The 27,301-nt window shown below is 38.2% G+C and overlaps 1 protein-coding gene across 1 annotated transcript in view; it reads right to left on the bottom strand.

Moving 5' to 3' along the window:
• The window catches only part of TOPAZ1 (testis and ovary specific PAZ domain containing 1), a 42,577-nt gene extending 16,302 nt beyond the window's left edge, over positions 1-26,275 (bottom strand). The window contains exons 1-7 of the mRNA XM_037383852.1: positions 24,879-26,275; positions 20,916-23,358; positions 15,372-15,439; positions 12,859-13,010; positions 6,138-6,284; positions 5,280-5,417; positions 886-949 (exon numbers count right to left, since the gene is read on the bottom strand). Coding sequence (XP_037239749.1) covers positions 886-949; positions 5,280-5,417; positions 6,138-6,284; positions 12,859-13,010; positions 15,372-15,439; positions 20,916-23,358; positions 24,879-26,034 — 4,168 coding nt within the window. The 5' untranslated portion in view covers positions 26,035-26,275. The remainder of the gene's footprint in view (positions 1-885; positions 950-5,279; positions 5,418-6,137; positions 6,285-12,858; positions 13,011-15,371; positions 15,440-20,915; positions 23,359-24,878) is intronic.
• Positions 26,276-27,301: the final 1,026 nt, after the last annotated feature.

Raw genomic sequence — 27,301 nt, 5'->3', positions numbered from 1 at the left:
TAGATTCAGTAAGTGCATGAAGATAGCTAAGGCCTTTCCAGACATGAAGCTCTAGGAAGTGAAGTGCAGTGTTACTGTGGTGGATACCTTTTCCTGTAGCGGAAACACGTTACAACCTGTTCCAGACTGACCTTGAGAGACATGTACTGTGCTGGTAACTAGTGTTATCTGCATCAGAATGCTCAGTATTTCAGCATGAGGACGTTACTACACAGGGTGCAGCAGGATCCCTCATTCACATTGTGTTACACTCTAATAAGCTTTCAAAAACTTAAGGACTGTTCAGAACAGGTACAAAAGAAATGACTGTCCGGGGTAAAATTTAGCCCTTTCTGACTGAACTCAAAAGCTCAGATGGATCTGAATCAAATACAGCCCCTAAAATGCATAAATCATAACTGTTTGCATATATGGTAATGTGAAAGGACTAAACTACAGCTGTTTGGGTACTGTAACAGCACTTCATTTCAAGAGCTTAAATCTAAAGTTTTTGGATTTGTAATGCTTGGCCAGAGTGTTTAAGAGTGCCTTAACAAAATTTTGGTTTTGTTAAACCTCTCTCCTGCCCCAGTTACTTTTCTACTCTCCATTTCTACTCTTCTACAGTTCATTTCTACTCTCAAGGCTAGTTCCATTCAGGCTAAGTTCATCTTCCGTGGAAGTACCATTTATAACAGCCTCCTGGGGTAACTGCATATCTAAATACCTAGCCTCAATGGGAAATTGGAATATGAAAACACGTCGATTGGATGTATTCCTTCAAAATCAGAACTTCTTATTTACTGTTGAAGTGGCACTCATTTCTCTCATAAAGCAAATGACAGACTATTTGCTTTAAATAATCTAAGTAACAAAGATACATCAAAAGCTTCTACTGTATCATACCTGCACGTTTTAGAAGGCTTGATTCTTTGATACTAATGTATGTCCTAAGTATTGCCATGCAAATCTAGAAAAAGATAAAAAAACCCACCATAGTAAAATGTTACCTCTGTTTATGCCAAACAAGAACTACCCACAAACATGAGTTCTGTAAGGAAACAAGCTTTACATTGCTTCTCTTTAACCCATACGTACTGACAAATCGCATAAGAAGGGAACTGGGTCCATAGGCAAAGGTGCTGTCAAAAGGACAGCAAATCAAATAGAAAAATAGTGTAGACAAAATGTGTGGGAAAGGATCTGCTGTAACCACAGCTGCATGTATGTGTGTATACACTCACAGCAAACAAACAAAAAAAAATCTGAAAATACAGTTACTTTGGAATTTGTATAAATGTAGCAGACTGTAAACAGAGAAAGGGAAGCAAAAAGCTGAAAGTGAAAACATGATAAACAAAAGTTATGTGAATGTACCAAGTAGTCAAAAATCATCTAGAAATCAAGTTGGTAACACTCATCCTTTGGTAATAGAGAATCACTTGTAAGGACACAGAATAAAAACCTCAGAACTAACTTGATTTAGTGAACCACTTCACCCCAGACCTACTTGATCAAAAAAAAAAATCCACACCTAGATATTTTAATATGTTATTTGGTATTGGATCATTCTTGTCTTAAAATCTTAAGCTGTCAGCTTTGTGATACTTATGAAGAAATAAAGACTGCTGAGATTCAATCTTAGAATTCTAAGTCAGGAAAAAACACCCACCCTTTCAGATACCCTCTGTCACTTCTGGAACATTTACAGTCTTTCTCACAGCAATGTAACTGGGTCATATTTAATACTATTTAGTGAAATAATGAAAAATCAAGAGATGGAGACCACCCTAAAATAGTAGTCATGTTATGATAGAATGGAGTCAGGTTAATTTTTACATGCAACTTCAAAATGAAACAGGACACGCTAATGAAGTTTGTTACACAGCAAATGAAATATCATCAAAGCAGAAGACACTGGCTTGTGGCCAAGACATCATTGTTTTTTAAAAACCATTAACCTGTTCAGATCATCAAGTCAAAGAACATAAAACCAGTATCTGTATGTTGAGTATAAATAAAGCTTATTGGTTTTATTCTGAAACAGTGTCATAATGCTTTTGAACTATAGTCTAAGATATACTTCAGAAAATCATTAGAATTTTTGATCATTAATATATATGAATGGCACTCATGTAATCCAAATCTACAACCCCAGGTGGCTGAGGGCATTTCCAAAACAAACTTTAGCACATGCTTACAGTATGTAAATTAGTTTGCTTTCTTTTGGAATCTGTTTTCCTTCTTCTTTGGACTGACTCCCAAAAAAAGCCAAGACTGCATCTGGAGCTCTGACTGTTCCAAGTATTAGTGAAATTGCTTGGAAAATCCAGTCATAGTAGTATTTGATCATGGGACATGTTACTTTACATTCATAAAAGAAACTAAATGTGTTACTCATTTATAGCTTCTGGGAAGCTTCAGTTGATTTAGTTGTTTCAATTTTAAAAGGTGTAACTGAACCTACAAACCATGTAAAAATGTGAGAATCTCTAAATTTTGAGTTAACCATAATAGATTTCAAATGAAGGTACCTAACAGTAACAATTCCCATTTTCAAAAGATAGTGTAGATCACACCATTCTGTCCCTTATCAGTTGATTCCACAACTCATTTAACACGATAATTTAATAAAAAACTGTAATAAAGGGCAATGTATCTTATACAAGCAACCAACTGTCCAGTAAAACACAGTTCTGCTACAGTAATACAGAGGTGCTTAAATTAGAAAAACAAGCACCAGAATTTAGGAAATCCTTCAGCATCTCCCACTCAGTGTGCACTCTGATGTTTAGTAAGGAGGGAAATCCCATACCTCACTCAGCGAGATCAAAACCAGGAACCTTTTCACAAGAGTTTTTGTTTATAAAACCTGTGGCATTTTTGAGACACACACTCCACATTAAATGTGGCTGAAACTGACCAAGAGGTTCAAAAATTATTTAAAGGCAGTTAGAGACAGTAACAAAAGGACAGTACAGCCTTCAGTCTCATTTCTTTAGGAAGCCAGGTTAAAAAAAAACACAGCCCAAGGCCCTGAAGTTGCAAGATGACACTAATGAAGAAAGAAATCTTCCTATTCTATATCCTGTTTGTTTCCAGTTAGAGGTTCACAGGATCAAGGAAAAAGAGAGTAAGAAGTCACTACAAGTGAACATTTCTTTAGTGGAAAGAAGTCCAAAAAAGTTAATGAGTAAGGTGCAAAAAACTAAAATAAAATCAGAGAAATACAGTTTGCATAAAACCAGATTTTCAAACCAGTTATCTAACTGTGCAATTATTATCTAAGCTACAGTCTGAAGCATCATTCAAGCCAAACAATTTCCTGTAATTTCAATTTATGGCCGCTGTCTCTTCCTCTCGAACCACTGAGAAGAGTGCGGCTTCACCTTCTTTATCCCCTCCAACCCTCATATACATACACATTGTTAAGATCCCTCCCCTACATCCCTGCATATTCAACCCCCCTTAAATACTTTGGGGAGTATTTAAAACACCGTTTTAATAGTTTTGTTTACTTTTCATAACGCAAAAGAGATTTCACTGTTGCAATTATAGGGAACTTAAAAAAAACACCCCAACCTGGTAACTTGAACTGGCTGAGCTCAAGAGTATTCTTTTCAAAACAGAAGATGTTTTTATGAATTAAATCACTGCTGTGTTGTGTGACCAGCCACAACTGTGAAGTGTTAAATCATCAGCCAGTTACTTAATGAGAAGGAAGGAACATCCATTCCAGGGAAAGGCACTTCTCTCCAAGAACTCTGTTAAAGATCATCACTGAAAGCATAGTACTAAGCAAGCAGACTACCAGTCTGTGTAACAGTTCCTGAAAAAATTTAGCTCCCCTGTATTTGAATAGATGACTTTGTTGCGGCTTTACCTGTCTTCCATTTATGTACTTTGGTGCCACCGTGAGGTGCTTGGCCTATTTTAATTTTTACATGGACATTTCTAAAAAATTAAATAAATACACAAACAAACAAATCCCTAAGTAAACTTCCAGACTACCAAGAAAATCAGGCTAGGTTTGGTGGGCAGAACAGTAAGTGTGCTGGAGTGCTGCAGCACAACTAAAATCTGATGGAATTTAATAGTTTTAGACAAATAATTTAATTCTTTAATGTGTTTGTATATAATGAAGCACTACAAATCACAGTAATTCATACAAACTGGCTCAAAATTACTGATATGCACTACAGCCTGCCAAAGATATTCAACAATTGAGGAAAAGGGAAAACATCCCATGCAAAATTACTCTTGCATTATCTTAGTATTTTTAAGCTGTCATATAAATTTTCAAAGGGGTTACAAAGCATTAGAAAAAAGCAACAGGTCTTTTTGAGACATAAAAAGGAAAAGAGAAAACATTAAGAAAAATAAAACCAAATTACACTGATGTATTTTAAAAATTCTGACACAGTGTATTTAAGATATCAAAGAGATGGATAAGCTCCTTTAGATACTTTTTTTTTAGTATTTATGTCTAACAGGTTCACCAACAATTTTTTATGTTTTGATTCTGTAATTTCTTACTTACTGACATCGATGATTAAAATTGTACTCATACCAATAAGATGACAGACAAGAAATCAATTGTGTAAGACCTGATGGTGACAAGTTTAGGCATTTGACTTTGTTTACTTGTTTTAATGTTTTTGTTTGCTTCTGAGTGACTTACAGAACCATGTAAGTCTTGGATTCATACAGCCAGTTCCAAAATGTTATTACATGACAGCACAATTAGCTTGCCCTGCACAGTTCCTGCAAGTTTTACAGACTCATAATTTCTTTGCCAAATCATTTGAAAACACATCTAGTTTGCCCACCACAGGAAAAGTATTTTTGCCTGCAAGTATTATGAGAATTGTTGCTCCATTTAAGGAGATTACAGCATCTTTAAACAAACACTTCCCTGTTGCAGAAGATTTGCAGAAAGTAATATACCATAGGTGGCTTTTGACTTTAAGAATACATACAAAGTCTGGGTTTGCTTACAGGTCTCTGTATGCTTGGCATAGAAATGTCTCAGAACTTCCCTGTTTTACTACTCTACATTCATACAGCCTAATTCTTGCTCTTTTGCTGATGTCTGTTCTCTTAAAAAAATCTACTAGTTCAAAATTCTACCATTTTCTTTTAAACAAACTTGAGAGGAAGAATTGCTGAACATGCTTTTGATCCATCAATCTCTGAACTTTATTCCCTTTCTGTATATAAATGAACAGAGGAGATGTCATTTTGCATTTAAAAAGCGTTCACACTTACAATCCGTTCCTTTCTTCATTATATTTCTTTACCTTTTCATCCCCTTGTTGAGGAACATGCCCAAACCAACATTTTCTTCTTTCACACCCACGCAAAGTCATGAAATAAAATCTGCAATATTTACGGGGCAATTCAATCATCTCGAGGATCTGCTGGACTGAATGAGAAGCCTAAAATAAAATAAAATTGGAACAAGCAGAAAAAAACTAACAGGTAATATTTTTGAAAGCAAACATACTCATTTTTTTTTTCAGAATTTCAAAATACCTACAAATTATAAACAAAAGCAAAGAATACATGATCTATAATTCAACCTTTGAAACAACCCTCATTTCTATACTATATGTGCAGCATTTCAAAGCGGACCCAGATCAATCCCTTGTCATGTCATGTTAGCGTCCAATGTGACAAAAATCTGTGTTGAAGACCACAGCGAGAATGCAAGAACTGCTAAATGAGACAGACAATGAGTAGAGGGGAGGAAGAAAGGTGACTAACTCTTGCATGGCTCTGTGTAACAGTCTGAGAATTCTGGGGCATCAATTTCCTTTACCCTTTTTCAGTGCCCAGCATAATGGATAATGCAGTCTGTCTTAAACACATGAAACCTTGTCTGCTTTTCAGTTCTACAAAAACAATAAAGCCAAAAGCATTATTTGATACTGCTTAAGCTGGAAATAGAAATCAACAAATCTCCAGTGAACAGCTGTCCCCTCATTGATTTTGTTCTCAGAAATTGTCTTTACTCAGTGATAACATCTTTAGAGCAGTAGCAACATAAACATACACAGATTCGTAATTTCTGACTAGATATATGGAGAACTGTCTGAATGTCCATAAAAAAAATTAGTGGCAAAGGATCAGAAACCATTAAGGATTTAACTACTCACAACTGCATTTTTTTCCATCTTCCATGGCTCAGAATCTCCATACTTTTGCAATGGCAGTATAGGACTTCTTCCTGAAAATCTGTAATCTAAAAATTGGGACGAGGGCAATAAATGTATCATGTAATAAAACAAATCATACTGAAACCACTCTCATTTATCTTGTTTTCCTTTATATTTACAGTTCCTTCAAGTCACAGAAATTATGGATGAAAATTTGATTAATACAATCTAAAGCCAGTAATTTAAGTTAGTTTTCTTAATTATCTTAAAACTGAGACTCCACAGAAACTTCAAGAGTAAGAACGTTTATTTTAAAAACTTCACTACTTTATCAAAGGTTTTTAATCTAACTTACAGAGATAAGAAATGGAATTAAAATATCCTGAAGTTTTAATTTCAAAAGGACCCCACCGCATCTATATTAGTAATCTTTGCATTCCCACATCACTAGCTATAAATAGCTATTTTTCCAGAACTGAAATAAAACATTTCCTGCTCTCTTTTAAGCAGTGCAATATCAAGCTTAAGCCCAATGTAAGTTACTGGTCTCTTAACCATGAAACTTTGTTTTAGAACTTTTAATTATTACTGATACCAGATTTATTTCTCTGAAAAATGAATAGTGTTAATGGAACATAAAAGTTTGAATATTCAACTCCATATCTAAAGAGAAAGGAGCGCTTTTAAATGCTTTGCTTTCTAGGGTTCCCTCTGGCCCCTTTAAAGAACTGTGTATTCAAAAGGCAGGGTGCTTAGCTCTTTCTGACAAACTAGTCAGAGTGCAGAAGAGCATCCAGTAACGATCTGTGTTCTACTAGAGACCTGCCCTACCTACATGGTTCTTAACGTGCATGTCTTTCTAACAGATATGACTATCACAAGATAGGAAGGAGAAATACAACACAAAACAATTAAATATCTAAGTGTTACGTACAATCACAGCTGCATAATTTTGTGCAGTGATGGTGGGCAATTTGGTAGATTCAGGACTGGATACATTTAGTGATAGGAAAAGACTTGAGGAAACAGTCAACCATTAGCTGCAGAAAAATGCCACTGGGAAATTGAGCTCAGAATTCTTTCCTCCAGATTCTTGCCGTCGCCACAGCACAGAGTTTCTGACCAGGTCCTTTCAAAAGTTTGTACTCTCCCTGCCGATTGTATATGAAATTTGCAGGGGAGCAGGCACTAAAGTGAAATAGCCCATCCTACTGGCACAGTTCTGGGGGAAAAAAAAGGCTGGCTTGCCCTCTCCTAGCCCAGGAACTCTCGCTTTGGCAACAGTTTCAAATGATTTAGGGAGGAAGATTTAGGAGAACTCTTCAGAAGGTGTATACAACACTTCTAAGGCCAAAGACATGAGCAATTTCAAACAAGTGTAGTCTAGAGACGTATTTTACAGTTGTGTTTTATAGCATCTATGTTTCTTGCACTTCCTGAAAATATTGGTAAACTACATGATGATAAAATTGTTCTGGCAAGCTCAGACTGGGAGTATAATATGAAACTAAGCAAGAACGTCTGATCTCAATTCTGGAAATCTACGTTTATAAACATCCATACTAACCAATAATTCTAAAAACATAATTCCCAAAACAGCTGTTGCAAAGAAACAGAATGAAGCATCTATCCATAAGTAATCAATTCCTGGTTTTCTCTATCTGCAATGCCAAATAAAACAATGCATTTATGTAAAGCTAAATGCCAGAGTTGTTATGTGCAGAGACAAAGAGAAGGAAACCAACTACAGTTCTATTATATTACAATTTCTCTGGCAGCAGACACACTTAAGAGGTATCTGTCCCAGGTGTGAAATTTACCAGGTCAAAATGAAGTGCTGCTTATTAAATCTAGATATTTCCTTGATCCTGTCTAGCAAATGCCTCACAAACATTTGAATTGGCATAAACAACAAAATTCTGACCTTCAGCAGGGTGGGTAGGTAACAGGTAACAAACAATCAAGACAATCTGCACTTACATTCTCTGACCACAAACAGAGAAAACCATGTTACTTGCCAACAACATGGTTCAAACATAACGTGTCAGAAGACTAAGAACGCAGGCACAGCTGTACCATTAAAGTATCTGAGAACCATAAACATCAAGACAGAATGATTGCTACTTGATCCTACCAAATAGGGTTCTGCTAAAAACCCCAACATAACCCCCAAAACCTCACTAACCTATCATATGAGAGCTTGCATTTCTGCTTCTATGTATGCAAACTAAACCAAAATCCAGACAATGCCTTCAGGAATTGAATAAATTCCTTAAGATTTTATAGGAAAACACATGTAAAAATAAATTCTGTAGGGTTCACCAATACAGCACATGATACCATCCAGGGTTGTCCGGGATTTCATCACTGTAGCTTCACTGAGGACATTTACTTTCGGGGCATGCAATGACGATCCTGGTAGTAATTCACAGCTCACAAGATCTTTGTATTTACAGCCACTGTTGAGTATTAAAAAACAATAAATTTGTTTAATCAAATTAAAAAGGTGCTTCTCCCATATAGTGAAGCCTGAAAAGGGGGATTATGTGTATAAAAGGTGAGAATTTCTTCAACAATTTACACAACACCTCAAAACTTCTTGTAAATTTAAATAGCTAACAGTCCCACCAACTTTACTTTCATTACTCTCACTACCTGGTCCAATCTGATTATGTTCTTAACTGAGATTATTCTGTCCTAAAGTATAACTATATGAAAAACACTTCCACGTTTTTTCCCCACTATGCTGACAGGAAGATTGAGATGATTTCTGTCACCTCTGAAGAAGCATCTACTTTTCACTAGTATGTTATGTAGTATCTGCCAAAGGAGTAATCCACAAAGCTTTTCAACTTACATTTGAAGAGCCAACTGTTTTCTTTCCTAATAACTGACTCTACTCAGCAGATGATTTAGGTGATTTCAAAGAAAACTCCAGTTAAAGACCCTTCTGCCTTTAACTATTCCCAAATATGTACATTCTGGATAATTAAACTACTAAAATGTGACATTTTCCAAAATCAGCTACAAATTTTGCTAGCAAAATACTTAATGTTATCTCTTTATTTGTAAATAAAGCCACAGCAAAAAATAATCCCCTTTCATGAGATCTTCCTCCCCTCCCCCTTCAATTAAGAATCTAGGTTCAGTATAAAGGACATTTCAGCCTGTTTGAGGTTTGCAGACAGAAACAGACTTGCTATCCCCTGTGAGGGGCAAATTCTAGCTATTTAATACTTCTCATAGCCAGGATAATTCAAATCTTTCCTAAATTGCAGGCTGTTTTTAATCCAGTTTGAAATAAAAATTTTACAGAAGAGAGGAATAAATTTTACCTAATAAACCTAAATTCTTCAATATCAATCTTTGTTTTTATTCTAGTCAATGTATTGTATTGGTCTCTAGAGGAAAAGAATCTGCAGATCTAGTTACTCAGAATGTTCAAGTTACCATGCAAAGGTTTTTTTATGTTTCCTTGTGATGCCAACCTCAGATCTGACACAACAGGATTTACACAGCAGTTTACCTTCAGAATAACAATCTCAGCTCTCTTTTTAATCTAGACATGAAACTACACACAGTTGTGCCAGGAACTGTGAACTATATAGCTCTACAAGAAATTTCTTTTGAGTAACAGCATCACTAGAAGCAGAGTTTGCCAAATAAGAACAGTACCTACGCTTTCTTCTACATGAACCTTTGCAATAGTAACATTTTGACTAAAACTAGAGAAAACAGTTTGCCTCCAAATGAAGGAATAAATGCCTCTGCTCTAACGGCAGAGTGCTGCATTTCAACTAAGGAAGTGAAGTAATGCAGCATCACTTGCACAAACATATTTTATCCAGCATAATCTACTTATTCTATAGCATAAAGAACTACTTATGCTACTAAGGTACATTTAAATGGGTGTTTTAGCAGAAGGAGGAGCTTGGAGCTCTCTAGTGGATTAATAAAAAGATGCAATATTCTCCACATAACAGACCTCTAATACACTTCAAGTCTGTCACAGAAATGTGAGTGGTGCTGCACAAGAGCAATACCCTCTTCTATGCCAGCTAAGGTTTCCTGATTATTGTGAAAATGACTCAGAAATATCTGTTATTTCTCTTCTAATTACTTCAAGTATTCCATCAGTTAAGTATACTTTTTTCTACAAAGTCTTACTCTGCTTCATTTTTGGGTTGATGTTGAACGGAAGTTTCTTAGTCTGACACTTCAGGTTGTACATACAATAAACACTGTTAAGCACAGCTTGAAGCTAGCGAAAGAGTAAAGCACATGCTTAACTCTACATGCCACGTTTTTAAGAGCCTTTTTTCTACTGCTGTTCAGATATTTGTCAGCCTGACTCTGAATGAGATCTTTCACTTCTTCCATCAGTTTAGAAAGTCCAAAAAGCAGAAAAGAAAGCTGAAAATTTCATTGACTGTTTTGGTTTTTTTTAAAGTTCTGGTAAGTGCTACTGTGGCTGGAAATGTATTTTATGCCGCATTCACACCAAGATGCCAAGGTGGGACACTGGCATGAACTGGACATATTTCATCACCAGCCAAAAGACAAAATAGCCTCTATCTTCCTGTCAGGCTATGACTATACTTGTCTTGTACTCTGCACAGTGAAACTGTATTATTTCACATATTTATTTTCTTCATCACATAGTCACAATAACATAGGAAAATGGAATGAAAATGCTGATGGTGTTTTGGTAAAAACACTGCATTTCGTTTGTACAGTAACTGGGGAATATCACAGGTTACATGAAGGACACAGTATATATATACCTGTTCACAGCTTCACCTTTTTTTCCTTGTTTAACATCAGGCACTCCATCTGCAAACCTGAACTGTGAAGATATTTAAAATATACTTTCAGATACCACAAAGCACTCCTAAGCCTGTTACACTTTACACTACAGAGTTACAACTGTTTGTGATTTTTGGAAGGTGTGATAATATAGCTCTGACTGTAAAAACTGTAAGGTTACTCTTACATCATCTTTTTAAATGGACACTCTACCATTATACTGTGATCTTAATAGTGATTTTTAATTGGAAAATAGGTGACATGATTGTCTTCACTTGTCTTTGCACCCACTGGTAAGCCCAGCAATTTTTAGGCCCACTGCCCAATTTTAACTCACCTGACTGATACGTAGAAACCCACAAGAGACATTCTATCAAGTTTAATGAAAATTTAAAGCTGTATTGAGGAGAGATCTAAGGCTTTTGCTCAGCTGCACACCATGGTGTATAGGTAAAAAATCCCCAAAGATACGGAGAAAAAAGAGCCTGTAACATATTTGGGGGTGAGAATCTGACAGGACTGATACAGAACAAAGTCATGGAATCCTGGCTTTGTTTTATCCATTATTAGTGAAGTAACTTGAACTTCACATTATATCACAAATATACGATAGCCAAAGAATTAGGGATGGATATTCTCCCATTGGATTTCCGAACTTCACCGGTTACCCAAATATTTTTAGGGTTTTTTCATGGTTAGTTTTTGTCCTTCTCACAGCATTATTAGTTGGAAAAGCCATCAAAACAACAAAACTCAAGATCACCCCAAACACAGCTAGTTTTCCATCCACATACAGGAATACATGAAGGGCTGTAACATGTATTTTATGGCTTAAGTTTGAGGCTTTGGTGACTTTAGTTGTATGTATTTACTGCTGTCCAACACAGCACAGAAAAGCAAACATTCAGATACTGATTTTATAAAGCCACAACCAATTGGGATTGACTTGGCAATATTGCAACAAGTACTACATGTCCAGTAACCTATACTATTTGACAGACCCTTTTACCCTCTCCAAGAGGTCAGGGAACAAAATGGTGCTGTTCACTTTGTGAATCAGATGTTAACAGCCCCAATTCCATTTGCTGAAGGATATGTTTCTATTCTGCTTTTAAATAATGATTTTGCCAGGGAAACTGATTCCCTGCTGTTTGATTACCTTAGCAATTACTTACCAGTTTTTAGCCATGTATATTTTACAGTTTAACTTACCCAGTTAAAACCATTATCCACTCTTGAAGTAGTGGAAAACAGTAAATGTTATCAGCACCTATGCCTCTGTGGCAGAGAGTCGTAAATTCCAAGCCATTATCAAAGTAAATAGTAGAATACTTCAGCAAGTCTTTAAAGACCTAGACTTACTATCTAGAGGAAGGACAGAGAGAGTATGAAGGTCAGATAAAGTCTGTGAGCATGAAAATGGCTTAACTTCCCTCTGAACAGCCAGGAAGTCAGTATGTTAATGTAATGGCCCTTCTGCCCGAGTAATGAGCCACAGACTGATCTTCCATGGACGCACAATGGCTGTGCAGCTTCCCAGATTTCCAACACCATCCTGTCCTTCTGAGACTGAGACTTTTAAATCTAGGTATGTTATGTAAAAATGTCACATATGCGCAGTAGTACTCTTCGGTGTTCACCAGGAACAGTAATTTTCATACAATTGGTAATACAGAATTATTGTAACAACTGATATAACAATACCTTGTTTCATTTCAAATTTGAAGATGAATTATTAGTGACAACACAAAAAAATCAAGTTCTGTCAAGCAAAGCCTACACTGTCAGCACAGCATTCTATGAAACACTAATATTCTTTTTATTACAGGAAATTAAGAATTTTGTTGATAAAACAGCATTAGTAATTAAAATTATCCAACTACATGGACTATCATTTCTTAAACTATTTAGTGACAGAAGCATGCTTGCTCAGTACCTTTTCACCCATGTCAAAACTCTTTAAAAGTTCATCTAGTTTTCTTGGTTGCCCATCTTCAAGACAGTCCTCAGTAATGCCTCCCAAAGGACTACTTCCTCTGGAGGAGTTGCGGGTTTTAATATCTTCAGCTGAAAATGTATAAACATATTACTTTATATGCTTCCCATGCTACAAGACAACAAAGCTTTTATTTCCTAAATATTACAAAGCCTTAATACTAATGACATTTAAGAACTCCTAGGACTTCCTAAATGTGAAATTTATAGGTAAAATTATTTCACCTTTAAAGCACAACCATTGCAAATAAGTATTAAACTGAATCTGCAATTAAAATTCTATCCAAGCTGTATGTTCTGTAATAGTCCCTGTGGAACAGTACAACAGGTTTATTTATACAATACTGAATTCAATATTTTAGAAATTAACTCAGTCAAGCTTTGTTATTAAAACACAGCCAAAGATATGTACGGTAATTTGCTAAGCAGGTAGAAAGTTAGTCTTTGCTGGAGAAAGGGATAAGTTAATCATAATGACATGATGCAAACCTGAACTAAATATAGATAGTTCTGAGAAACTCCAAATTCCTGTAAAACAGTAAACGCAATGAGAATTAATTCAGTGTCTGGAAACTTCAGCATCTTTTGCAGATGCCACAGGAAATGAACAGCACACCTGACTGAGGTTTTCTGAAGCAGCTGTTTATGTACAATAGAAGTGTTCTGAATAGAAAATAAATTTGCTATTTCATCGGATCACATGAATGAATTTCAACTGCACTGCATTGTCCAGATACAGGAAGAAAGATCAATTATTGGAAAGGCTTTTATCTTACAGTCACTGGTCTCTGTATGACCATCAGTACAAGACACATCTACTTGAAGTCAATGTACATAACACTTCCATTTGAAAGATGAAGAGGATTGACGTAATCTAGAATACCTTAACTATAGCATTTGCTGCCCCTTAAGACTGAAGCCACTGAGACAAGCAGCCATGACTTCACTACATAACACAAGACATCAAAGCAGTAACATGTATTTCTAAATAAATACATAAATTGTCAGTAATTACCAAAACCTGGCATGTTTCTTGTGTTCTGTACAGGTCTTTTTAAAAAGTCATATACCAAACATAAGTTACCATGTGCATATTAATCTAAGAGTGTGATGTGATCCTAAATTCCTCTTATCTGGGAAGGACTGACTTAAGCCTTTTTCTTTATTTCGAGCACCACAGACTCAAATGACTTTTAGCCTCAAACTTCATTACAGCATGAAGTAAAACAACAAGCAGTCTAAGAAAATGCAGAAGTTACTAAATAGTACAAGACTTGCTCCCACATTTGGTTTCAATTACCTCAGCACTGCAGATGCCATGGCACAGGCCCCTCTCGCTCCTTACACACCAGTGGCCTCACTGTGTACTGCCCCCGAACACCTCAGGGAGGGAACTTGCATCTATTTCTTGGTGTCTGAGCTCTTAAATCCTCATTACCTTTTATTTTGCCTTCTAATCACTGAAGCCTGTAACTCTCCCCCAGTCAGTCACTATTCACTCCTTTTTCTCCAGGAGGCTACAAATCACTGCCCAAATCACTCACTTTTTCTACCTAAATATAACACATTAATATGAAAAAAACCCACAAGAGGTACTGTCACAGACACTTTTCAAGCCTGCAGCAAAATCAACACATAATGGCAGAGTGCTACATTAACAGCAAACTGCCTCCAGAAAGAGAAACACCAAGAACTTTCAAAACCAGTCTCAGCACTCTGTGCTTTCTGCAGTGTCAGTAATGGGATTCTGTTAAAAGTCAAAATCCTGGTCCTCCAGCCTAAGAAATACTTTTCACATCAGACACATGCGTAGTAGGTCTGTATGCAAGCTGTAGAAAACAAAACAAATCACATTCACATGCTACCTAGCTGGACTGTTCTACTTAAAATAGGAAGAAAAAAACGTTAAGTCAGAAGTTATCTTTCTCTAAAAAAAATAAGCACCCTTAAAAACCAAGTTTGTCAGAAGAGGGGCATAGCATCCAGAAAAACCAAACGTACAACCTGGAAAAAAAAACTTATTATAAAATTTTGTCTTCTGATGAACACAAGAGAACAACCAACTGACTCCCAAAGCACTACCACAGTACTCGGTGTGTTACTATCATCTTATCAACAGAATTCCTTGCCTAAAGTACCAGAGATGGAAAAACACCCACAATCAAAACCAAACAAAAACCCAACCTAGTACTACCAACAGACAAGCACTACAGAGAAATAGATGCTCACTGTAAGGCTCAGGTTGGTACCATTTCAAAAGACATCCATTTTATACGCATTAGGAAACAAGCTGCTGTTAGAATAAAAAGATACTACTGAACTGACAAGTTCTTACTTTATGGGAAAGTAGAAAGCCTAGGTTTTGCCACTGAACATCTTTGTGGTTACTTTCTCCTCTTGATTATGCATTAAAAAATCTCCAAAGACTCTTACCTTTTAGCATCCAACCACAGGAATTTTCAGTATCATTTGACATTCCAGATTCTTTTATGGTAATGTGTCTGTTTGGAACAAAACGCATATTTAAGATTTCCATCTTGCACAAAAGCAGAATTAATCTAACCAGTTATGTAAAATTAAAGATCTCAGTAATACTTTTAGCTATTGACAGAATCCTTCCGTAAAATACACTGTTGTAAGACTGTTATTAACTCTTCTCTTTTGGCTTTCTTATGCCCATCCTTACAGATACACACCTAAACATGCTAAGTAAAACCAAGACATTTCAAGTCCCAATATCTGTCAGTAAAAGCTCATTATCTCACTTCACTTTTGCCTAGAATACTGAGAAGGGAAATCTTTTATGATTCTCTGTATAGCAAATTATGGAAATACTGTGCTAACAAGCCAATTCATCAGTTTCTACAAAAGATGATTTATAGTAATTTTATATTTGAGACAATTTGCATAATAATGAATCTCAAAGAGATTAACAAAAACATTTGTTCACAGAAAGACACTAACTTCACCTATTTTGAAGATAAATTGGTTAAAAAGTAAGTAGTCCTCTTTAGAAAAGTCAGACTCGCAGAATGGTCAGGGTTGGAAGGGACCTCTGGAGATTATCTGGTCCAACCCTCTGCTATAGCCGGTTCACCTACAGCAGGTTGCACAGAATTACATCCAGGGTTTTTTTTACTATCTCCAGAGAAGGAGACTCCACAACCTCTCCGGGCAGCCTGTGCCAGGGCTCTGTTGCTCTCAAAGTAAACAAGTTTTTCCTCATATTCAGATGGAAGTTCCTGTGTTGCAGTTTGTATCCATGGCCCCTTGTCCTGTCAGTGGGCATCACTGAAACTAGCCTGGCCCCGTCCTCCTGCCACCCCCCCCTTAAGATATTTATATGCACTGATATTAAAACATTATATATAGACTACATAAAACAACTTCATCATCACAGATTTTTTGGAAGCTCGTACCTGGAGAATGACACCAAGTATAGTGACAGCAAGCTGCCTAGCAAAATGGAATAATGAAAATTTGCAACAACCTAGTGGAAATGAAAGCTTCCCAATACACATAACTTGGAACTACACAAACATTCAGGCACAGATACCTATGTATATGCATGAGATTCATTACGAAGCAGAGTTAAATAAGTTACAGCAATTTTGCAGTGATGAGAGTGATTTTTATTAGAGGCAGGCTCTCTGCAGGCTCTCCCCCCCCCCCCCAATTTTATGTGAAATGCAAAGTTTGAGTGATTTTGCCTACAACAACAACAGACTTTCTTTTTTGTAAAATTGCAGTGCAGACAGTTCCAGAAAGCTGTCATTTTCATAAACATTGCTGAAAACTGAAAATATTTAGCAGCATCAAGAGACCAAAGTCTTCATGTTCAGGTCAAAACCCACTTCCAAATCTTTACCAGATTCTGCCAATTGTGTAGTGTGAAATATTTACAGAAGCGCCTTGTAAGCCCTCATAAAGAAGGTGCCTAAAACACATACAGAAAACTACATTTATTACCGTACTTGGCATTTGCTCACCAACCTGACAAATCTAGGAGCACTGACAGAATCAGAAGTAGTCAACACCTTTTAGAGATCTAGAAATGGAGAGAGACTAGACCATGTCAGAATGTGGGATGCTCTTGCATGATGCTGATTAAGTTTAAGCAAATCTCTCTTTACAGCACAAGTTACAGAACCCACAGTGTTCACTTTGCTATTTTGCATATGAAAAATGGATTCAAGTTTAGGCTTTTTATTCAAAAGAGTAAAATGCAGAAGTCTCCTAAGAGCAAGAATGGCTGCTGATGTGCTTTCAAAGGTATCATCCTAGTTCTGTTGGGATGAAGAGATATACTGGATGCCACTTAAGAGTTAAAATCCCTACATTAGAGAAAAGAAACACCTCAGATGATTGATTCAAAAACCTGCACTGTTGGGAGTCACTCGGGGGTATGCAATAGAAAATGGCAAACATAACTATATGCGAAACCTGAGTTTTCACAGCCCCATTCAGGCTGCAGATCCAGAATCCTTTCCTGATGACTAGCAACTAATGCCTGGAAGTGACCAGCACTCACTATTCTCTTCTTAAAATGCAACCACCAGAGGAATAACCTTACCCTAAAAGGCAGAGCATGCTAACTGAATCAAACCATTCATGACATTCACAAGCAGAGCCTTTTCTGAATCTTCCTGGACTAAAGAACACAACCTGCTTGTCCTACTTAAAACTACTTGGTCAGAGACATCAGTTCTGGGCGCATGAACAAGCACAATTAGTTAAGTAGGAAACTTTAGGTCACAGATGTGTAGCAATATTAGATGCATCTGTGGTTGCTGGCTGCTTGGTTAGTTCGCTTAAAAAAATCCAACTAATCAACCAATAGCAACCCCCCAAGACTTATTTGAATTTTGTATCTCAATCACTGTTGTGACCATTATGTTCTGCTTTTGAAGAACAGGTGCCCACATTATCTGAAATTTGGAAGCCAAAAATTACTATCCTTGAATTTTCATAACTAAAAATACCCCTATGGCTTTTAAGGTCACAAACAGTCAAAGATAAAAAGTGTCATTGGCTAAACATGTCTTGGTGTTTAAATTCAAAACTCAAACAAAAACATGGATCCACGCTAATAGCTACAAACCCACAGTGGCTAATAGTTGCCACTGAACACTTGTCAGTTCCTGAATCAAGCTGGTACATCCTTCACACTGTTTCACTATGAAATGTCAATAAAAAGTATTACTTCATTACAGCAACTGTCATTTTGACAAGCTGCTAGATCTCAGATTTTTGTAGTTGGAAGAAAACTACAAATTAAGGCACCAATCGTTTCCTTTACAATTACAATTTAAATGCTATTGAACTCATAAGTAACACTGAACACATTTTAAAAAGCTTTTTAACAACCCAGCTACACTTTCAGAATAACCTGCTGCTAGCAGAAATACAGTTCTTACTGCTCTGTACCAATGCCAGACTAAAATATCAGTACACAAGAAGTAATGTTCTGAAGTCTATCCCCATGCATACATGCACTAAAACTGTATTAGCAAAGATCCTGATTCTTTCTGTCATCATCTGCCTGTTCTTGCTAATCTGAAACATTAATCTGAAAAAATGATAATAAAAGCTATGTATTGATACAGTTAACGAAAACATTCAGCAAAAACCACCTTGTGCAGCCATTAAGTGCTTGCATTGCTCTTCTACCTAGATTACATTCATCTAGAGTATAATGGCTAACAGTAACCAAAGGTTAAACAAAACATGCATACAAACTAATTAGAGTTGGTTTACAACAGTGCAGTTCTGACTCATTGTTCCACATGGACAGGCTGAAGTGGTGTTACAAACTAATACTGCAATGAAGCAAAACCGAGCATGTATAAAATCAGAAGCCAGACAAGAAAATATAGACAATAGTCTAGAACACCTGGAAAGAAAGAAAAAAACCCCAACAAACCACACACAAAAAAAAACCCCAAAACAAAACAAAGGACATTAACAAAAACAGTATTTTATTTCAAAATATGTAGTACAATGTGAGCCTAACTCTACCAGCATAATCACTTTTTTGGTTGGCCAAACAAAGCTGAAGTCCCAGTTGTATCTGGTAAATAACAACAAAATAAAAAATCAATAGCATGAAATGGCCATTATCTGGTTATACCATAAGCCACCTGATAACGCTGTGGTATAGTCTATTGCCCTACTTTAATATTCTTGTAGTCATTACATGAATATGTTCCTGACTGTTACCAACTATAATCAGTCACTGTCTAATGATCTTTGCATCAAACTATGGAAGGTAAAAAGCAAAACCAGACAATTTTGCTTGCTTCTTTACCAGATTAAGTGGAAATTTTAAGAAATAGGAACCATGCATTTTTATTTGTCTTGGCTGATGACAAGCAAATTCAGCAGGTACCAGGAAGAAAGCTGAAATACGACTTCAAACAAGTTCAGTTTTCATCTAATGGTTGTGATAATGTTACTCTAACTCAATGTCATTACTAATTAAAGGGAATATTTGTCCTCCCTACAAAGCACTTACAAAAGCCAGTAATTTTCAGTTAGTATTCATATAAATAGCAAACTTTACTATCATAACTAATACACGAGTGTAAAGGGCTCAGATGTTCTGGCCTTCCATTCTGTGAAAGAGCTGTCAGGACAGTCTGTGGGAAACCATCTCTGAACAGCCATTATTACCCTGGGTAATACAAAGCAAATACTCAATTCTGTTATACAGTGTATATAATATACAGAAATGTACACAACATGAATACTCATACTAAAAAATTTACTGTGAGGCAGCCTAGTTGCTTCTTAAGCTGCATGCTCCTACTAAAGACTTGCCCTGTTCTTGAGAGGCTTGTTTTGGTAGAAATTTTATTCTATTAACATCTGCAAGTTTTATATTCTCATGTCTAAAAAACTTGTTTAGCACCTCAAAGAAGATTCCTTTCCTCTTTGGCACATGGGCTTAGTGAAGGAGAAAGAATAAGGAGAGTAAAGAGTAAAAAAAGTGAATGCAGTTATAAGGAGGTACAACGTTGAAAATAATTAAAACATTATTTAAAATAAGGATAACATAACACCTCCCAGAAAGAGCACAGGAAGAAAATTAAAACACTCCTCCCAATAAAACAACCCTAATCTTCAGTGGAAAATCTTGTACTATTTCTATCTAAGCTTTATGGTTTACTTTGTAAGATGAAAAAATTAATCTTAAAACTCCTTAATTAAACACAAGTATCAAAGCTTAAGAGAGAAAACAGACTAGACAGTTAACTAGTTCCTCTATCCCTCAAAGGACTACTACCTCTTTTACAAAAGTTTGTTTCTACTTTAAACCTCTCTTCCCCTTTCAGTGACTTTCATTATCATCTCAAAACCCATAAAAAATTAATACCCATAATTTACACCAGGAACTTGCTGAATGAAGATGCAGAATCATAAACATCTATATTGTGTCAGCCAAATTACAGATTTGAAAACGATTTACATGTCTGGGGATAGGAGAAAAGCAGGGAAAGAGGATGACAGAATGGAATGTTACTGTACAGACAACCATTTACTCATACAGATCCAGCAGAAAAATAAGCTGCACCTAGAAAGTAAAAAATATTTCTCTGTATTATACAACTTTACAACTAAAAATCTCCCATCAAAGGGATACATGCTATCTCAAATCAAGTCAGATATTTAAATATATTATTTATTAAAAATAATATTCTTAATTTGTTTATACTTTCACATTCCACTTCACTTGGTTTAAACCAATTCTTTAGGACCATGATTTCCTTTGATTCAGAGTTTATCTTAGTTCTTACGAAGAACCAATTAATGTATTTGCATTCAGAATACTGCCTTACCTCAATCAAATTTTGACATTTAAAATCAACCCAGAAATTACTGAAATTCTGTAAGGAAGACTGACCACTACAACCAAAGTATACTGATATGAGAACAAATTACTTAGAATTACTATAATAAAAAGAATTATATGCATACCTAAAATTATCATCTACTGAGTCTCTATTTTCTGAGATAACAGGCTTAACATCCTGCTTTTTGTCTTCAATGCATCTGCTAGTACAGGACGCCTTCACAGGACAATTTTCACACTCTGCAAGTGCAAATTCCTTTTCATTATTTGTTCCAAAAAGGTCAGGGTCATCTTGAATCACATCAATGACAAGAACATCTTTTTCGTAAGCTTCAAGAATATCTGGAAAATGTTGACTTTCGTGTTGTGAAAGATTCTCTCTTGATTTTCTATCATCATTTATTTCTAATGAAACAGAGCAGTCAATGGTTTTCCAAGAATGATTGGGAAAATTAGATTTTAGTATGCATTTAGTATCATGGAAATCAGGCACAGATGCTGCTAGTTGCCCATTGAGAAAAGGATGTGGATATAAAGAAAACTGCTCAGGGAGCACAGACATCTCATTTGAAAGGTTTTCAGAGCCATCGTTCTGAAAGTCCTTACTGTTGATCTCACCTACTTCTTTCTTCATGGAAGCTGTAGACATAGCATCACTTGTGACAGTAAGAGACTGCTCCTCAGAATTAAGCAGAAAAGTCTGTTCACCTGATTGCTGCCTCCTCGAAACACTAATGCTGTCAAGAACTTCTACTGGACTACATGTTTTTCTTTCAAATGAATGGACAGATTTCAATTTTCTGAATTCAGTTTTATTTCTGCATAAAGGAATTTTGAACTTTGTCAAGTTTCCAGTGCTTAATCCTTTCATTCCCTTTAAATCAGAAAATGTCTGGTTCACTACTGATGCTTTATGGCTGAAGTTTGCTCTGTGTGTGTTACCTGTCTGGACTGTCACAGACAGGTCTCTCTTTGTTACAGCTTCTTTATTTTTACCTTTCTGTTTTGTTGTAAAATTCAAGGTTGTTTTAACTTTTTGCACATCATCATGGTTAAAAGCCACAGCACTTCTGTCCATACTAACTGCTGATTCCACATTTTCACTGCTCCTTCTCAAAGCCTCATAAATATTCACGGAAGAGGATTCTGGTGTTTCAAGTGAAGTCAGACATTCAGTATTTGGATCCTTTATTTTATGTGTAGATGCTTTGTTAATTTCTGCTGATGACATATGCAACTCCAACAGCCTCAAATTCCCAGTCACAGCACTGCTTCCTACAGCTTCAACACTACTTTTACTAGAGGACTCCTGGAAAGCAGCCCTTGAAAGCTTTTTTCCTTCCGAGATGGATCCATGATTTTTTTGAACCCACTTGTAAGTCCTGGCACATGATTCGAAAGGCCAAACTTTTTTACCAGTCATAGGTATTGTTCTTTGACAGGTAAACTGCTGCAGTTTCTTATTAACTTTACTCAATTTTTCATCTGTCTTGCTTTTGTGACAACTGGGAACATCACGGACCTGAGCTAGCACTCTCAGGCTACCTGAGGCAGCAGAACGATGTGCCATACTGTTTGAGTTTTCTCCTACTGCTATCATGGAGAGCTCAGATGTCTTAAAGCCATCTTCAAATGCAAGTGGTTTGGTACTATCCTTTCTCCAGACTGATATATTTTGTACTTCATGAGTAGGTCTTCTTATATGAAGATTTGATGTATGATCATATGAAGCTGAAAGAGTAGTTTCCTTATGATTTATTCCTAAAACGGCAAGGGAGCTTGATGTGGCAACTGGTGCTTCTGTTTGTAGCTCACACTCACTGCATTCATGAGCTATGGCTGTGAAAACATTCTGCACTGCCGATTTTTCAGTGATTTTCATCTTTTTTCTATGCCTTCTACCAATACTCCACCTTTTTCCCCTTAAACACTTAGCGTTTTCACTCTGACAGCATGAACAACACCCTTCTACATTTTGAGGTGTTTCTTTATTAAACAATAAACTACATTTTATAGGTGATCTCTCACTTCGCATTCTACTAGCACTGCAATTCATATCACTCTGTTCTACACCACTGTCAGGAAAAACATGCTTGCTTTTATCCTGGGCTACATGGAAGAACCCACTTAATTTATAATGGCTGCTACTTTCACTAGCTGAAGACTTCACAAATGTATTGATATAACTACAGACCTCTAGCCTCACAAAAGGATTCTTTTCTGTTGCACAGAGCAAGCCATTACTGTGGTTTAGGACATTTTTGCAATGTTCAGCATCACATTTTGCAGATACATTTCTCACATTTTCAGCTGCAGTCACACTAACACTTTGCAAGCACCCAATTTGATCAGTTCTGGGTTTCCTTTTTTTACGCTGGATGCCAGATTTTGTTACAGGATGACATCGAAAGCTCTTGCTTCGAGTCCCACCTGAAGTAGTAACCGTAGGAAATTCATAGTAGTGAGGTTCCTTTTGCTCAGAATCTTCTGATTTGTTTTGATTTGTCTTAAGCTTCTTCACAGCTCGTGTACCGAACTCCTGCTCAATTGCTTTCCATTTTTCCTTTGCTGATTAAAAAATAAAGAATGTCATTAAAGAATATGCTAAGGGAGAATGACCATCCTAGTACTACATTATTTTATAACGAGAACAAAAAACATTCAAGGCTATCAAAGAACAAGATAGTGTACAAGGCTAAAACGTTTCTGTAGTTTTAGCAGCTGCTTTTTTTTAAGCGACCACTATTAGCAGACTTGCAGTAACAAATGATATTTTGTCTTCAGAAACAAATGTGAAGATGAACAAAACTTTAAGGTGTAACAAGGACATAGGAAGTTGTAGATTTAAAACATAGGTGGAAAACAAATTAGAGCAAGTCTGGCAAAAAACCATGCAGGTGCTGTTTGCACACTTGGTCTTAAAATCTTTTGTTTACACAGTAGGTGCTCTGTAACAGGAAAGCTTGTTCATAAGAATGTAGTAATTTATTCCAGATATATAGTCCAACCAAATGCATCAGACTGTTGAAGAAGATTAGGAAAACTGCAGGGCTTGCATTTTTATAAAGGTTTTTTTTTTTTAATTTTTTAATTAAAAGCAAATACAGATTATGTGAAAAACTGTACCTCTGAATTTTTTTTCTGGAAATGGACTAAAGAATGTACTGGTAGAATGATGGATTTTTTTAAGATCTTAGTTTTCAAAGTAAATAAGATACAATTTTAATACCAAACTTTCTCAGAATATGGTTCCTAGATATAATATTTCTTAATAACAGCCTACAGCAAGTATTTTTCATTTGAATGTACCCATTTTGAAAGTAAAAAGAATGCCTTTTAGACAACTTTCATGAAAATGAGACTTTTACAAACATCCTTTCAAAATTGTTCCAGTTTGATACAATGCTCTCTTAATACACCAAAATACAATCTTTGTTGCTACATCTTTTAGGATTTTGCAGAGAATAGTAACTAAAAGGCAAAAAGTTCTGGAAACAAAACCCAGCATCCTATAAAGGCAAGCACTAAAACAAAATAGCATGATACATATTAAAACATAATCAAATACACAGATGGATGAAGAATTGACTGTTTTTATGTTGGCTTTGCTGAAACTACTGCCTCCTTTCCTGTTTGTGCCTGACCTTCTACACATAAATGAACTGATCATTTTTGAGGGAAAAAGAAAATAATTTCTCACTTGGAGCCTGCTGCTGCCAATATCCCTTCCTCTCCCCACCTCCCAAAGGGTATGTGGTTTCCTCTCCTTTGCGCTATAGTACTGCTTTTCTCCTTCAAGAAAAGCTCTTCCTCTTCCTAAAGTCTGTCTTCTTGTACTGTACAGTACTGTAAAGCAGACCTTAGCTCTTACGTCTACACTTCTTGAGCTAAGTTAGCAGCCACTTTGACTTATGTAGAGGCCACTCTTTCCTGCCCCCATGACTTTGTCCCACACAGACACACCTGCAAAAGAAAAAATTACCTCCTGTTTTTCCACTTTTTAATGGGGTCTTAATGCAGCACCAGTCCCTTGACCTGGGAGCCCAAATTCTGCACCTGTACTTCTACAATGGGGCACAAGTACTCACCACTCTCTCCAAGGCTGCCTGCTCCTTTCTGAGGGTTTGAGCTCTGCTGTTCCTCCTTCATGCAATGCTCGTGCATCTTTCCTTGGGGTGTTGGTTGCTCTTGGCCACTTAGATGCTGTAGCTGCTGTGACACCAGTGCCCTCTTCCTCAGGCTCCCAGCTCCTTTCTTGCACTCTGAACACTGTGTATACAGTTCTAGCAAGGCAGATGTGCCACTCCCTCTGGAACCTTGTTGTTTTGGTTTCACCAAAGATGCCCCTTCTTTCTTCCTCAAGCATCTCTTTTGTTTCTGCTGTGTCCCTGGCTTTCTTGATCCAATTAAAGAACACCCACCCAACTTCTCTGGCATATCTACCTCTTCATGGGGTTTTGGTTCAGGCAAGGATTCCCGAGTCGCCAAACTCTGATGATGATCTGGGATTTGCACCTTCGGTATCATCATGGAGTCAGGGCTTTTCATTTCAGTACTACATGTGCCCTTGCTGGGTTGCAACACCTCTGGTACTGGCAAATAGGAAACACCATGTCTCTCTGTGCCCTTAATTTCCTCCTCTGAGGGTGGAATTTGTGGTTTTATTTCCATAAAGGAATATTTGTCATTTTTCCCTGAACTCTCCTGAAAACCTGAGAGGTTCACTCCTTCTGAACTATGTTCTTTCCCTCCAATCCCTGCTGAGAATTTATTTTGCAAAGTAGTTCCTAAGAAAAAAACCTGTTGACCCTGTCCTGTCTCACTCCTTACAGGCTCTTCCCAACACGCTGCTGCAGCTGTGGTCACTGCCTGCCCATCTTCACATAGAGCATCTGAAATTGCCAAAGCTACATCCTTGCTGCTTCTGGCAGCCCTCCTGCACTGTATTCCCTTGCTTTTACCTGGGAATCTCTGGCTACTCCTGCCTTGCTTCTTTTGCACGGGCACAAGACAAGCAAACTGCTCACAGGAAATGCTGGAGAGCAGGGCAGGTTGCAGATGGGATGACAAGAGCTGCTCAGGTTTTCCCTTTGGTGCCAGGCAAGGACTCTGCTTGACTACTGATTTTTTCGCCGGCTCATGTCCTACCCCCGCACCCAGAGAGCCCGAGCTGGTGACCATTCTGTCGGCTGACTTCCCCTTGCTAGCTGTTACCACCTTCCCTGATCTTAACTGTGGCATCATAGCAGCCTTGAGAAAGCAATAAAATCCACCAAATCCACTCACTAGAGCATGTTTAATAGCACCGCAGCTAGCCCAGCACCCAAGACAGGCACAGGCCAGGCCAGGCAGGGAGCACAACCTCGCTCAGGCAACTGCCTCAGGGGTCACCCGGGGGGCACCAGCCTGACAGAAAGCATGCACGGGCCGCCTGGGGAAAGCCCACGCCCCCACAGCCTGGAGCAACCCCTCACGGCAGCGCGGGGTGGAAGCAGCGGCCCCGCACCCCTCCCGCCTCACGGGCCGCGCCGCGGCCTCCCGTGCCGCGCCGCCCGCCGCCTCCCTCGCCACCCCTGCGGCCGCAGCAGCCGCCCAAGCCAAGCCCGCTCCCCGCTTCTGTCGTCCACCGATCTGTCCCTCGACGGTTCGCCGGAGCCCCGCCAGCGCCGCCTGCCTGCAACGCGCCGCTCACTGCGACGGACGAGCGCCCGCTGCGGCCGGTAATGGCGGCGTGGCCGGGGCAGGCGCAAGGGCGGGAGGCGGCGGTGGGCGGCGGCGTGAGGGTGTCTCCGAGGCGGGGCGCGGGGCGAGGCTCGGGGAGCAGCGGGGCAGCGCCGCTACCGGCTCGCCGCCCTCGTCCTTCTGCCGCATGGAAGCTCCTCTCCTGAGGCGGGGCCGAGCACCGGGGTGGCAAACGCTGCTGCCCCGGGCGGCGGAGCTCGGCCGGGCGCTGGTTTCGGCTGCGGAGCCGTCGTGCCGCCCCCGTGGCTGAGCCCCGTGCTGCAGCGGCTGCGGCCCGAGGGGCGGCCAGGCGGCGGCGGGCGCGGCCCGAGGTGGTGGGGCCCGGCGTGGAGCTACCGGACCCCGCTCCGCGCCGAGTGGTGGCAGCCGTTCGGCTCGCCCAGGGCTGAGTCGGGTACAGAACAGCCCAGCTGCCCTGCTCCCCTCAGGTGTTATCCACCTCCATGAAGCAGCGTTGCTTCCTTTGCCCACAGCACTTCGGAAGCTCCCTAAAATAGAGGGGCAATACGCTTGTTTCCATAACCATGGCTTATGGAAACTTCGTATTTCAAATAAAGTAGTTTCTCAGGAGTTAGGAAAAACAGCTTGAACGGTTAGGCTATGTAGTCAGAAAACAGCCGAAATTGGTGTTTGGGCTTCAAATGTGGTGATAGTTTCAACACAAATGGGGGACACCAAAGCCTCAGGAACACTCACTGTGTGGTAACGTGAACACGTAGAAGTTAGCTTACAAAAACAGCATTGTACAAAGATTGAATCTAAGTGGAGA

Source organism: Falco rusticolus, chromosome 4 (assembly GCF_015220075.1).
Source record: "Falco rusticolus isolate bFalRus1 chromosome 4, bFalRus1.pri, whole genome shotgun sequence".
Taxonomy (NCBI): domain Eukaryota; kingdom Metazoa; phylum Chordata; class Aves; order Falconiformes; family Falconidae; genus Falco; species Falco rusticolus.
The sequence above is the reverse complement of the archived record's forward strand: the minus strand, read 5'-3'. Positions and strand labels throughout refer to the sequence as shown.